General features: G+C 46.2%; 1 protein-coding gene across 1 annotated transcript; it reads left to right on the top strand.

The window, feature by feature from the left end:
- The first annotated feature begins 2,367 nt into the window (after window positions 1–2,367).
- Window positions 2,368–13,313, top strand: LOC117060526 (selenide, water dikinase 2-like). Its single transcript, XM_033172815.1, has 8 exons — window positions 2,368–2,677; window positions 3,843–3,946; window positions 4,079–4,186; window positions 4,998–5,152; window positions 6,185–6,275; window positions 7,844–7,943; window positions 12,249–12,461; window positions 12,553–13,313. Exons 1-8 carry the CDS (start codon window positions 2,383–2,385, stop codon window positions 12,780–12,782), a joined length of 1,296 nt encoding a protein of 431 aa, XP_033028706.1. The 5' UTR covers window positions 2,368–2,382; the 3' UTR covers window positions 12,783–13,313.
- Window positions 13,314–13,377: the final 64 nt, after the last annotated feature.

Raw genomic sequence — 13,377 nt, 5'->3', positions numbered from 1 at the left:
GGGCAGTGCCAAAGAATGCTCCAACTACCACACAATTGTGCTCATTTCACAGGCTAGCAAGGTTATGCTTAAAATTCTACAAGGCAGGCTTAACCAGTATGTGGACCAAGAACTCCCAGAAGTGCAAGCTGGATTTCGAAGGGGCAGAGGAACCAGAGACCAAATTGCAAACATGCACTGGATTATGGAGAAAGCTAGAGAGTTCCAGAAAAACATTTACTTCTGCTTCATTGACTATGCAAAAGCTTTTGACTGTGTTGACCACAGCAAACTATGGCAAGTTCTTAAAGAAATGGGAGTGCCGGATTACCACATCTGTCTCCTGAGAAATCTCTATGTGGGACAAGAAGCTACAGTTAGAACTGGATATGGAATAACTGATTGGTTCAAAATTGGGAAAGGAGTACAACAAGGCTGTATATTGTCTCCCTGTTTATTTAACTTATATGCAGAATTCATCATGCAAAAGGCTGGACTGGATGGATCCCAAGCCGGAATTAAGATTGCCGGAAGAAATATCAACAACCTCAGATATGCTGATGACACAACCTTGATAGCAGAAAGTGAGGAGGAATTAAAGAACCTTTTAATGAGGGTGAAAGAGAGCGCAAAATATGGTCTGAAGTTCAACATCAAAAAAATAATAATAAGATCATGGCCACTGGTCCCATCATCTCCTGGCAAATAGAAGAGGAAGAAATGGAGGCAGTGAGAGATTTTACTTTCTTGGGTTCCATGATCACTGCAGGTGGTGACAGCAGTCACAAAATTAGAAGACGCCTGCTTCTTGGGAGAAAAGCAATGACAAACCTAGTCAACATCTTAAAAAGCAGAGACATCGCCTTGCCGACAAAGGTCCGTATAGTTAAAGCTATGGTTTTCCGAGTAGTAATGTATGAAAGTGAGAGCTAGACTATAAAGAAGGCTGATCGCCAAAGAATTGATGCTTTTGAATTATGGTGCTGGAGGAGACTCTTGAGAGTCCCATGGACTGCAAAAAGATCAAACCTATCCATTCTTATGGAAATCAGCCCTGAGTGCTCACTGAAAGGACAGATCCTGAAGCTAAGGCTCCAATACTTTGGCCACCTCATGAGAAGAAAAGACTCCCTGGAAAAGACCCTGGTGTTGGGAAAGATGGAGGACACAAGGAGAAGGGGGCGACAGAGGACGAGATGGTTGGAGTGTTCTCGAAGCTACTAACATGAGTTTGGCCAAACTGCGGGAGGCAGTGGAAGACAGGAGTGCCTGGCGTGCTCTGGTCCATGGGGTCACGAAGAGTCAGACACGACTAAACAACAACAGATGCCAATTACTATTATCCTAAAACCCTTCACCTATTCATGCAAAGCAGATGCTCTGCCACTGAGGTATAACTTACCCTTATTTATGTGCTACTCAGTGGCTATGCAATTTATGTACAAAGAAGAGCCGTGTTGGAACAGACCAAAGGCCTTTCACATCCAGCATCCAGTTTCCTATTGTAGCCAACTAAACGTGTTACAGGAGGCCACAAGCAGGACATGAGAACAGTAGCTATCTCCCCACCTAGTGCTTATGGTGAAGTTAGTTGTTGAGCTTTTTTGTAGGGGGGGGCTTTTTTTTTTAGAAAATTCCCCCCAAAAAACAAACCACTACTTCCGATATGTGCTGCTATTTTGACCAATTATAGCAAATTCCGCCCGGACGTATTCCGAATAATAATAATAATAATAATAATAATAATAATAATAATAATAATAATAATAATAATAATAATAATAATTTATTATTTATACCCCGCCCATCTGGCCGAATATGTCCGTGTCTTAATTTTCGGGCACTGGTCGTGAACACCCTCTCCAATACGGGGGGGGGAGGGGCTCTGCTGGATGTCAGGTGAGGCGGCTGGGCTTCAGCTCGGTGCCATCTGTGCAGGTGTGTCTCCCGCTTCCGAGGCATGTGTTGTGTGCCTGAGAGGGGGTTTTAAAAGATGGGTCCCCCCCCCCAAGGGCGGAGCTAGCCGAGTGACACCATTTCAGAATAGGCAGCAACATTATAGAGCAGCAGGTAACGGCAGCACAGGCACGCCATGGAATCCGACAGTCCGATTCAGGCGCCACAGGGTCCGGGGCGGCGCAGCAGAACCCAGCAGCTCCAGCCCTGGATGGCAACTTCCTGCGCTCACCTCGGAAGAGACGCTCCTACGTCACACGCCGCCCGCCCCGCCCCTTATTCGAACGGAGCCGGAAGCACCCAGCAGAGCGCGAGGGGGCGCCTGCGCGTGAGTGCGGCCCTCGCGAGAGCTCCGAGAGGCAGCCCGGCGTTCCCGCCCTTTCTCCTCAGTCCGCCCAACGGCCGCCCCTCTCCCTCCGCTGACTTCGCCCGGCTCTGGAAGGCGTCATGGCGGCGCTCGCAGGCTCCCCCTCGGCCGGCCTTCCTTCTTTGGCCGCGGCGGCGGCGGCGGCGGCCGCCCCAACCCCCCCCGGCCCGCCGGGCTACCGGCCCTTCGAGCCCGAGGCGTTGGGGCTCAGCCCGGACTGGCGGCTCACCAGCTACGGGGAGCTGCGCGGCTGAGGCTGCAAAGTCCCCCAGGAGACGCTGCTCAGGCTCCTGGAGGGACTCGGCGGGGCCCGCGCGGGAGAGGCAGGGGCCGGGGAGGCGGCTGCTGGTGTCGGCGGAGCCTCCCGGACGCTCGGTGAGACTCGAAGCGAGAGGGAGGCTGAGGGAACCCGAGGGGGGGGGGCGCTCTGAAGGCCGCGGAAGGAGGCGGGCGAGCCCCGAAGGGGGAGGCCTACGATGCGCTGCCACCGCCAGGCGGGGGTGGGAGGCGTTTTTCGGATTTTCTCCGTTAAATAAACGCCCCGTATCCTGCAGCGGGGTAGCTTGCTGATCCCGGAGAAAGGCTCTGGCGCTCCGTAGACCTCTCCCTGCTGTTCTGTTTTTCAACTCGAATATGTCGTTTTCTTAACGACATATTAACCTTCACCAGAAGCTCTAGGCTGAATTTGCCTCCCTCACTCCAAAAAAATTACATTAATTATTTCAAAGATTTCAAGAATATAATGTGGAGACGGTGTTAAACACTTAAGACCACTTAATTACAAGTACTGTACTATATCATTCCTTCCTTACTAAAGTCCATTCTAGAGTGGTACCTTGGTTCTCAAAACAGCCTAGTTGACGAACAACTTAGAACCCGAACGTCGCAAACCTGGAAGTGAGTGTTCCGGTTCCGGAAATTTTTTTGGATGTCAGACGTGTCCTGAGATTATGTTTTTAGTGTTGCGCTTCCATTTTTAGAGAGATCGCACTGATTGGGGCAGTGGGGAGAAGCCTCCCAGCAGCGCTCTGAAGCCCAGCTGCTTTGACCTGAGAGAGAGAGAGATCTTGAAAGATCATGCTGATTGGGGCAGTGGGGAGAAGCGTTTTAGGGGTAGTTTTTCAACAGCCTGGAATGGATTAATCTGTCTTGCATTACTTTCTGTTGGGAAGCGTGCCTTGGTTTTGGAATGGACTTCCGGAACAGATTAAGTTCGAGAACCAAGGTACCACTGTACAGTATAATCTTTGGACTCTGGGACATTATTCCTCATTTGGCTGCATTTGTGGACCTGGGCTGAAGATAGGACTGTTCTGACTACCTAAAACAGTGATGGGCAAACTTGGACCTCCAGCTGTTTTGGGACTACAACTCCCATCATCACTAGCTAACAGGACCAGCGGTCAAGGATGATGGGAATTGTAGTCCCAAAACAGCTGGAGGGCCAAAGTTTGGCCATCACTGACATAAAACAAGTAGGTGTTTGGGGTGGGAATACTTCTAAAGGTGCTGATGTGCTTGGGGTCCCTTCTCTCCACAGGCATTGGAATGGACTCCTGTGTGATCCCATTGAGGCATGGGGGTCTCTCCCTTGTACAGACCACAGACTTCTTTTATCCATTAGTGGAGGACCCATATATGATGGTGAGCAGGCTAGACTGGATGAAAAAGAATTAAGCATGTTTGTAATGGAACATGGTAATTTGTGAGGTGAGACAGTTGCCTTGTGTGTCATCTTCCTCATTCTATATATTTTGCTGCATGTGTCTGATCCAGGGCCGCATTGCCTGTGCCAACGTGCTGAGTGACATCTACGCCATGGGCATCACAGAGTGTGACAACATGCTTATGCTCCTGAGTGTAAGCCAGAAAATGACTGAGGAGGTGAGAAGTATAATGGATAATTTTGTCTCTAGAAATACATTTTACTTAAATAGGAAAAATGAATATTTTAATGTACAGTTTTTTGACATAATTATGGTAGGTAATTATGGCACAAGTGGATTTCAGAAAAAGGAACTTGTTTCTCTGGCTTCACCTGCAGAGCTATAGTTTGTTTCAGCCTGGCTACGGCCTGGAAGGAATGATACCTATGAACATTTTGAAGTGAATAATTTATAGAGCACATGCCTCACTTGTCAGAGGTTTATGGTCAATCCCTGGCAGCCCCAGTTAAATAATTGGGTAATAGGTGGTGTGTATTATCCCTGCCTGATACTTAGGAGAGCCACTGCCAGTTAAAGTAAACCCACTAGGATTTAAGTGAATGATTATTTGCAAGGAATAAGATCAGAAACTTAGTTCAGACATGTCAAACTAGTTTGTGTTGACCATAATTCTGGCATCCAGACTAAAAGGCCAAACCATGGTTTAGGTTTTCCATTGGCAGTCTTGTTTCTGTGATGCTCACCAGAGATGGTGATGTGTCGGCTCATTTATCACACCGAACAATGGCTGGCCAGTTGCAAATATTTGCTTGTCAACTTGGGAATCAAAAAAACATATAGTTTAGCTTCCTTAACAATGGCTTGGTTTGATGCTTGAAATGTGATTGCATGACACTTCACAGAGTAAGTGCTTTATAGACCCCGCCTTTCTGTGAAACATACAGGTAGGAAACAGTCTTTAATATCCCTGACACAGCTTTCCACAACAGTCTTGATTTTCTGAATCCTTTATTTTATCCTTCACCCAGGAGCGGGAGAAAATAATGCCACTGATAATCAAGGGCTTTCGGGATGCAGCAGAAGATGGTGGCACCTCAGTAACTGGTGGGCAGACTGTCCTGAATCCTTGGATCATTGTTGGAGGGGTTGCAACAGTTGTATGCCAGCCCAATGAGTTCATCATGTGAGTAAATGCATCTCATTAGAAGACACCTGATTTGAAAATGCATGCCATAGAGGTATTTACAAGAGAGGTAATTGTGTTGCAGTCTTAACAGCTGAAAGGTTTAGAGGATGCTTGCTAGACATTGGGATCACTGAATCACATAATGAAATGGTAGAGTTGGGCTAGGGATTGCCCATGCCACTTTAGAGCAAAAAACAGTAGGGTTGGGTGCTGGCAAATCCTCTTATCTATTCCAGGACTAACAATATTGCTGCTTGTGCTGTCACAGTGATCATAAAGTCATGGGGAAGATGAGACTATAGTAATGTAAATAATGCTCTGAAAACAAATGATCCAGTCTGTGATTCAGATAACCAGGACTGGCTTTGTAATCTGCCTGTATGCGAGTTTATTTTGGGACCATATTAATGCTTCCTCATCCATGATTTGATGGTTGAGGCAGCAGCTGACCTGGCCTTGTATTACTGAGACTTGCTGGAAGAGCTGGGTGGTGTTGTCTCTTTCAGCTGTGTTCAGCAGCATCATAGACTTAACAGGGTTGGAGGTTGCCATGGTCTGCAGCAAGGATGGGGAACCAGAGGTCATATTTGGTCTCCCAGCCCATTTCCCCCCAACTATGGCCACTTGCTGCACACTTGATGTCACATTTGTCATTGTGTTGTTGCAGGAAGAGATGCAGCTATATCCTGTGACAAAAAACAGAATTGAACTCCTGAGTATCAGTTCAATTCAATTCTGCTTAGTCACTGTCTCCTCCCATCCCCGCAGGCTAACTTTGACAGGTTGGCTGGACCATACACCATTCAAAGTTGGCCTGCAAGGCAAAGGGAACTAAAGATTTTGCCTGCTAGGACAAGAAGGTTCCCCACCCCCAATCTACAGGAATGCTGTCTCTTGTTACTGACTTGGGAAGATAAACTTTGGACCCAGGTTTAGACACCACACTAAGAACTCTGTTATGGACAGGCTATAACTACTAAACATAAATAAGTAGGTCTGAATATGAGCTTCTGTTTCTTATGATTTTAGGCCAGACAGTGCTGTTCCAGGGGATGTTCTTGTGCTGACTAAACCACTGGGGACTCAAGTGGCTGTAAATGCTCATCAATGGCTAGATAACGTAAGTGCTCATCTGTGGGGAAACTTGTGCATCCATTTGTATTCCTCTATCTATCTATCTGCAGGGGATCCTCTTGTATGTATAGTTTTAATAAGCTAGGAGCAACAAGGGGCACGTGGTTGGATGCATTTATTGCCCCAGCACCTTGTCCAGATGAGCTGCTTGTGTAAGGTGAAACTGATCCCACAAAACATCCTCAATAGTGGCACTGGGTACTTCCAACAAATGGAGAGTGGAGATCACTCCAAAGTTGAATGACTTCATCCTCAAAGTGCATAGCCAGTTGGTCACAGGGGGTCTTTGGATGCTTCAAAGGTCCCTTCTCCACATTGGAAGTCAATAACCTCCAGACCAGGGATCAGCAAACTTACCATGCCTGGGGCTGGGGTCTCCAGCGCTGATCGCAAGGAAGGCGGGGGAGTGCGCGCCCATACACGTGCGCACACGCTATTTCTGGCATACTTCCAGGTCGGAGGAGCACTGGAAATAGCTTATGTACATGGGCCTCCTCCGACCTGGAAGAGGGCAGCAGCGCAGTGCCGGTAAGAGCAGGCGGCAGGGGTTGCCGCAGGCCAGATAAACAAGTCCTTCGGGCCTTATCCAGCCTGCGGACCTTAGTTTGGGGACCCCTGCTCCAGACCATCTGAAATAACTCCACTGGCTACCTAGAGGAGACAATACGAGCTGCAAAGAGAGCCTTTTTTGCAGCTCACACTGCCACATAGGCACAATTGTGTGTTCTTACCAGTGTTTGGTCAGCTTCAGAGTGAGACGTGCACCACTTGCACTCTAGTCTTTGTCCAGCTTGTTTCATAGTCCGGAGCTCCTCAAGAGTACCAAGGAGCTGATTGGGCTACAAAATGCCAGAGTGGATGTTCAAAAACCACCTGTTTCAAAAGCGAGACCAGGAATTGGACAGGATCACCGGCTTTGTCCACAGAAAATCACAGAGCATTCAGGAATCTGATTTCATCAATCTTTGAGGACAGGCTACCTGAATTGGCCTACCACCCTTGGGGGGGGGGATGCCACTGTGAGTCTAAACTTAACCTGATAATCGTCTGACCATGACATGGGAATGCATTGTACTCCCTCTACCTTCAGTCCATCCCTCATATCACTTGGGGGCAAAGATCACATCGGGTGTGCCTTGCCTGGTGTGTTGGACCGATAACTATCTGAGAGGGATCCATGGTTGTCATGGAGGCCACAAAGTTTCAAGCTCTCCTGATAGTAGCCTCCGTGTGGATCTTGAAGTCACTCAAAATTACCATTTTAGGGTCCTGCAACAGTATCCCCAAGACTACATCCGCCAGCTAGATCAGGGATGCTGCTGGGCAACAGAGCGGCCCTAATCAGCACCCTGAATCTGCCTGTCTCTGGCCCAATATGAAGAGCAGATCCCCTAAGCACACCCCAAGGTCAAGAAGCTTCCTGGTCAAGGAGATGGTGTTAGTATAGACATGTTGCATTGTACTAACTTGATTTAGGAGCTAGAGACCCCTGAATTTGCTAGTGAGAAATACAGCCACAAAACCATTTCTTAACATACTACTTTTCCATTTCAGCCAGAACGGTGGAATAAAATTAAGCTGGTGGTCTCCAGAGAAGATGTTGAACTGGCATATCAGGAAGCCATGTTCAGTATGGCCATGTTGAATAGGACAGGTATGGGGGGATTGTTCTTCATTTACAAGACAAAGGATTGACACCACTGTGGCAGCAAATGCAATTATTATTATTATTATTATTATTATTATTATTATTATTAAAAACCAGGATGCTATACCTATGGTTTTACTGGAGACCTCCTACATGTCATCTAGAACACAAAGGTTTTTGATTGTATTGGAAAACGCATGGTCCACCTAGAGTTCCTCATATTGAGGCAGAAAGTGGGATAGAAATATTCGAAATAAATCTTGACAGTCTGCACATGTATTTCTCACGTTTTTGGGGCATTCGAGTCCCAGGACCTTCTGAATTCTTCTAATCTTCATCTTTTAACCTTCATCTTTAAAGGAGAAAATGTGTTGAAATATGGAATGTTTTGTTTTATGTACAAGCAGAGCCGTCTCATCCATAGAGGCCGGTGGCGCGGCGCGCCAGGGCGCAGGGCACCCCAGGGGCGCCCCCGCGAGCCCACCGGCATACCGGGCTCCCCCTCCCCAACCCGCCCCCGCCCACACGGGCAGGCAGGCACTCGCGCGCCGGCGGGCGGGCGGGCTGTAAGCCGCCCGCCCTCGCCTCCCGGAGCCCCAGCTGGAGCGCTGAAGCGGCGCGGGGCTTTGCGCGACCTTCCAGCCCTCCAGCTGGGGCTCTGGGAGGCAAGGGCGGCCAGCTTGCAGCCCGCCCGCCCTCCCGCCGGTGCACGAGCGCCCGCCTGCCCGCCCGCCCCTCATCCTCCGCCCGCCGGCGCGCGGGCGCCCGCTCCAACGCCACGCCTCTCATCCCTGCTCGCCCACCCCCTCTCCCGAGGGGCGGCCAGCGCGGGAGGGAGGCGGGCGGAGAGGCGGCAGGCTGGGGGCGCCGAGGGATCGCTGCGCCACGGCGGCCGATCCCTCTAAGACGGGCCTGTGTACAAGAATAGTTTTTATTTTTACAGACAGCAGTTGATCAGTATTTCTCATCACAAAAAGCTATCATTGAGATGAAAGTAATAAAGCTCAGGTGATTTAAGGTTCCATCTGCCGATATGTGTGCAGATTAGACCTGAGTGATTTTTCAATATATAGTTCAAAATCGATTAGGAAATCCACATCATGATAACTTTCATAAAATGTTATCTGGCAAACATCATGAATTTGAGAAAACCGTGTGCTTCTTAGTGCTTCTGGTGCCTCCTACAGAAGCAGCAAGTGACTCACAAGAGCAGGAGTAGCAGCTATCACTATGTTTTGATTCTGTAGCGAGCCCCAGCTTGGCTCCACTGCCTCTGCAGGTGACGATTATGAAAGTAGCTGGGAAACCAGCAGCAACTTATAAGACTAGGTTCTGCTTGCTTAAAGTAGACTAGTAGCCGGCATGGCAGGCTGGTAGGTGTGGTTTGCAGAGAAGGCTCGGGGGTTCTTGCTGAAAGAACAAACGGTTGTTTTCTTCAGAGTAAGAACAAAAAAGTTGCCTGTTATTTGAGTCTTTTTCTTGACTCCCGCGTGTGTGCATGAAGCGGCTCTCCCTTCCCTGATGCCTTTACTACCCATCTGAGGCTGGGAGCAGTACCTTTCCCGTGTAAAAGAAAGAACAAAAAAACAAGTTACCCTGTTAAGGCTCTCTTTATTCCCATCTCCCCATCTGCCACTCTGCTTGTGTGCCTGCACATGCCTTTCTCTTCCCTCCTTTTACTACTGTCTGAGGCTTTGATGCAGCCCCTTCTCCCCCGCCCCCATAAAAGAACAAAAATAAAGTTGCTGTGTAAGACATAGTTGGTTCACCCTAAATAGCCTTCCTCAAATAAAAAGGAGGCTTTTTAATTTAAAGGATACTATATCATTGCTTCTTGCCCTTCCTCCTTCCCTTTGATAAAAAGGGAGAGAATGATGGGATGGGGGTTTGGGGGGGGCCTTCTGTGTCACAATAAGAGGTAATGAAGAGGGAGAAGATTTAACAGTTGCTGCCTCGTGCTGAAATGGGTGATTGAGTGTTGTGAGGCAAGAATGATGGGGAAGGTGGGTGCTTGTTGGTAAGCAGTACAAGCAAATGTGTGTCTACTCAGAAGTAAGCCCTACTAAATTCAATGGGGCTTACTCACAGGAAAGTAGAAGTAAAATTAGCTGAACTGGGGGGGGGGCTTACTCATATATAGAATTTCAGTTGACCCTCTTGAGTTGGGAAGGAGTTGCAATTTGACACTCTAAATTACATAAATTACTCTTAAATTAGTAGAAAACAGATTAAATTGTTAATCATATGCAAGTTTAATTTTGTAAATTTTTAATTTGCCCCTAAAACTGCATAGAACATTAATATATTCTCCAGAAATCTTTGTATGAAAATTAACTCAATGATAGCATGCTTCAACTAAACCATTAATTATATGCATCAAATTTCCATTATTATTTTGTTGTTCAATATTTTCCCAGATTATTTGTATTCACTCTGATTCACCACTGTATTTTGGATTGTCCTGGGCCTGAATATCCAAGCCCAAAACCAAAGTCCTGTTTGGATGGATTTTGGCTTGCCTGCTGATGAAAGTGATGATTTAATCAGTGTGTGGTGATTTAGACCCATAAGTTAGCTCAATCTTATTTCAGATATTGTGATGTATCGGTATATTGCAATGTTTAGCTGGGTGATATATCATTATATTGAAAACGAGATATCGCCCAGCCCTAGTGCAGATCACCTTCAAAATTTGATACTTTTAAACAAGGGGAAATTGAGTCCATAACTTTTGCTGGCAGAACTATATACACTAGTGGCCCAAATTGTGGAAACATTTTGGGGAAAGTGTATTTCCAAGGTTTGATGGCTCATAACACTTTTTTTTTAGTAATACCATAAAATTATATATCAATGAAAAGATAATTTAATGAAGAATGTAATGCAACAAAGTTTGTAATACCATAATTTTCTGAGATTGTGAATTTGGGGTTTTCATCAGCTGTACGCCATAATCATCACCATTATAACAAATAATGACAAATCTCTTGACAAATCTCGCTTTGCATGTCATGAGTCTAATATATATATTAGTTTCACCTTTTAAGTTGAATTACTGAAATAAATGAACTTTTCCACGGTATTCTAATTTTTCGAGTTTCACCTGTATGGTCTAAATGCTAGAATTCCAAGGAAAAAGACATTGTTATATCAAACAAAGGTTGAAAAGATCAAACTGGGCTAAAACCCATGTTAACTGGATAGTGGAACAATGGGACAGTGCTATTTGGAGGGATGAGACCCAAATCTCCTTGCTTTTGGTAGTGATGGCATGAAATATGTGAGAAGAATCGGAGAAGATTTCCATTCTACTTGCATTACAAGTATTGTGAAACACCCAGTTAGTGTTATGATCTGGGGCTGTATGACAGCAAAAGGTGTGGACATAATTTGTGTTACTAATGGGAATGTAAATGCCCAATAATACATAGCCCAGACCTTAACCCAGTCAAAAATCTATGGAGCCAACTAAAGAAACTTGTTAGTCAGAAGCAACCCAGCATGAAAACCCAATTAATGGAGGCAATAATTCAATCTTGGTTTCACATTATTACAGCTGCAGAACTAAAAAAACTTGGTTAACTCCACAGGAAAGTGTTGTAAGGCCGTAATTAAAGCTAAAGGTTACCTAACTATTAATTGACGTGATAATTTTTGTATATCTCGTTTTTTCTATTTTTTCACGCTTCTTCTTTATGACTGCTGTTATTGCATTACATTCTTCATTAAATTATCTTTCCACTGATTTATAATGTTATGGTATTACTCCCAAAAAAGTGTTATGAGCCATCAAACCTCGGAAATACACTTTTTCCAAAAGGTTTCCACAATTTTGGCCACTAATGCAACTTGCAGGCATGTGCACCCCTTCTGAAGGAATGTGAGGACCTTCCATGAATTCAGGGTACACATACAGCCAGTGTGCATCCCTAGTATCCATTACTCTGCCTGTGTCTTAACACTGACCTGGAAAGTGGCTTGCAAGGGAGTGCAGCCCTTGGGCTGAAAAGATTTCCATCCTTTTAGACATGAGGCTGTAGGATCTGAGTGGACCCAATTTCCCAATACCATGATGGGCAGGTATTAATGAAGAATTAATGTACATCGTATATATAAAGCCAAAGGTTACTGCATCCCTGCTGAACACATAATGTTGCTACTACTCTCCAGAAGCTGCCTCCTGGTGAAGTAGTGATTGGTTCTTGCTGTATTAGGTTGCTAGACTGGTTGTTTGGAGATTGCTAGCAGCGATTGTGACTGCTACTTTGCCATTACTTCTGCTTTTAAATGTTCATGCTTTTGGTCTTTCAGCTGCCAGCTTGATGCATACTTTCAATGCCCATGCTGCTACAGATATTACAGGCTTTGGTATTCTGGGTCATGCACAGAATTTGGCCAAACAGCAGCGCAGTGAGGTGTCATTTGTCATCCACAATCTGCCTATCCTTGCCAAAATGGCCGCTATTAGCAAAGCGTGTGGCAACCGGTCACGGCTACTACAAGGAACATCCCCCGAGACATCTGGTAAGATGGATAGCCTGCGCTACAGGAGGTGAAGGTTGGGTTGAAGGGAATTTAAATCTGTAAGTGACCTTAACTTGCTCTTACATGGCAGGTGGGCTGCTGATCTGTTTACCCCGAGAGCAGGCTGCTCGCTTCTGTGCAGAGATCAAATCTCCCAAATATGGAGAAGGACACCAAGCCTGGATCATTGGCATTGTGGAGAAGGGCAACCAGACCGCTCGCATCATTGACAAACCACGTATCATTGAAGTGACACCCCGTGGGGCCAATGCGTCCCCTCAGGATAATAATTCCAGTGCCAGCCCTGAAGCTGCATCATGAGGTGGCAAAATAGTTTTCATTTATCCATTGTAGGTTCTGGGATTGAAAAGGGCAGCACCTGAGCCTTTGTATCAGTGTGCTGTTATCTTCTACAGCAAAATGATCCTCGGAATGCTCCTTATCAGTTGGTAATCTAGTACAATATATGCAACACGGTGGCTGGATCCTTCCTGCCATCTGATGGGATTAATTTTGAAGTACTTTCCTGCAAGCAGGTAAATTGCGGACACTTGATTTTGGAGAAGATGGTAACTTGAATTATTTATTGGAATAGTTCTGCTTGTTATTGAGCTCTCCCAGCTTTTGGTCAGACTGAGCAGCTGGTCCAAAAGGAGGGTGGGCGACTTAAAAAGCCATTTGGTTGGGCCAGAGGTCTCTCCTCTCATTATGAAGCACCTCCGTTAAAACCCAATCATGGGCTTGGAGGAGCAGAGGAAACCTGGAGGAGCAGCACCAAGCTCAGCTTCATGGATTGTTCCTTGGGTTGTAAATTATTGGTGATTGAGTTAATAAAGTTGATTTCTACAACTATTGTATTTGGAAGGGTGAAGTACTTACACACTGTTAACAGAGGAGGGAATATGCCTGGTAGAAG

The sequence above is a fragment of the Lacerta agilis genome, chromosome 16, assembly GCF_009819535.1.
Source record: "Lacerta agilis isolate rLacAgi1 chromosome 16, rLacAgi1.pri, whole genome shotgun sequence".
Lineage (NCBI taxonomy): Eukaryota > Metazoa > Chordata > Lepidosauria > Squamata > Lacertidae > Lacerta > Lacerta agilis.
Note: the sequence above shows the minus strand (reverse complement) of the source record. Positions and strands in the feature narration are given on the sequence as shown.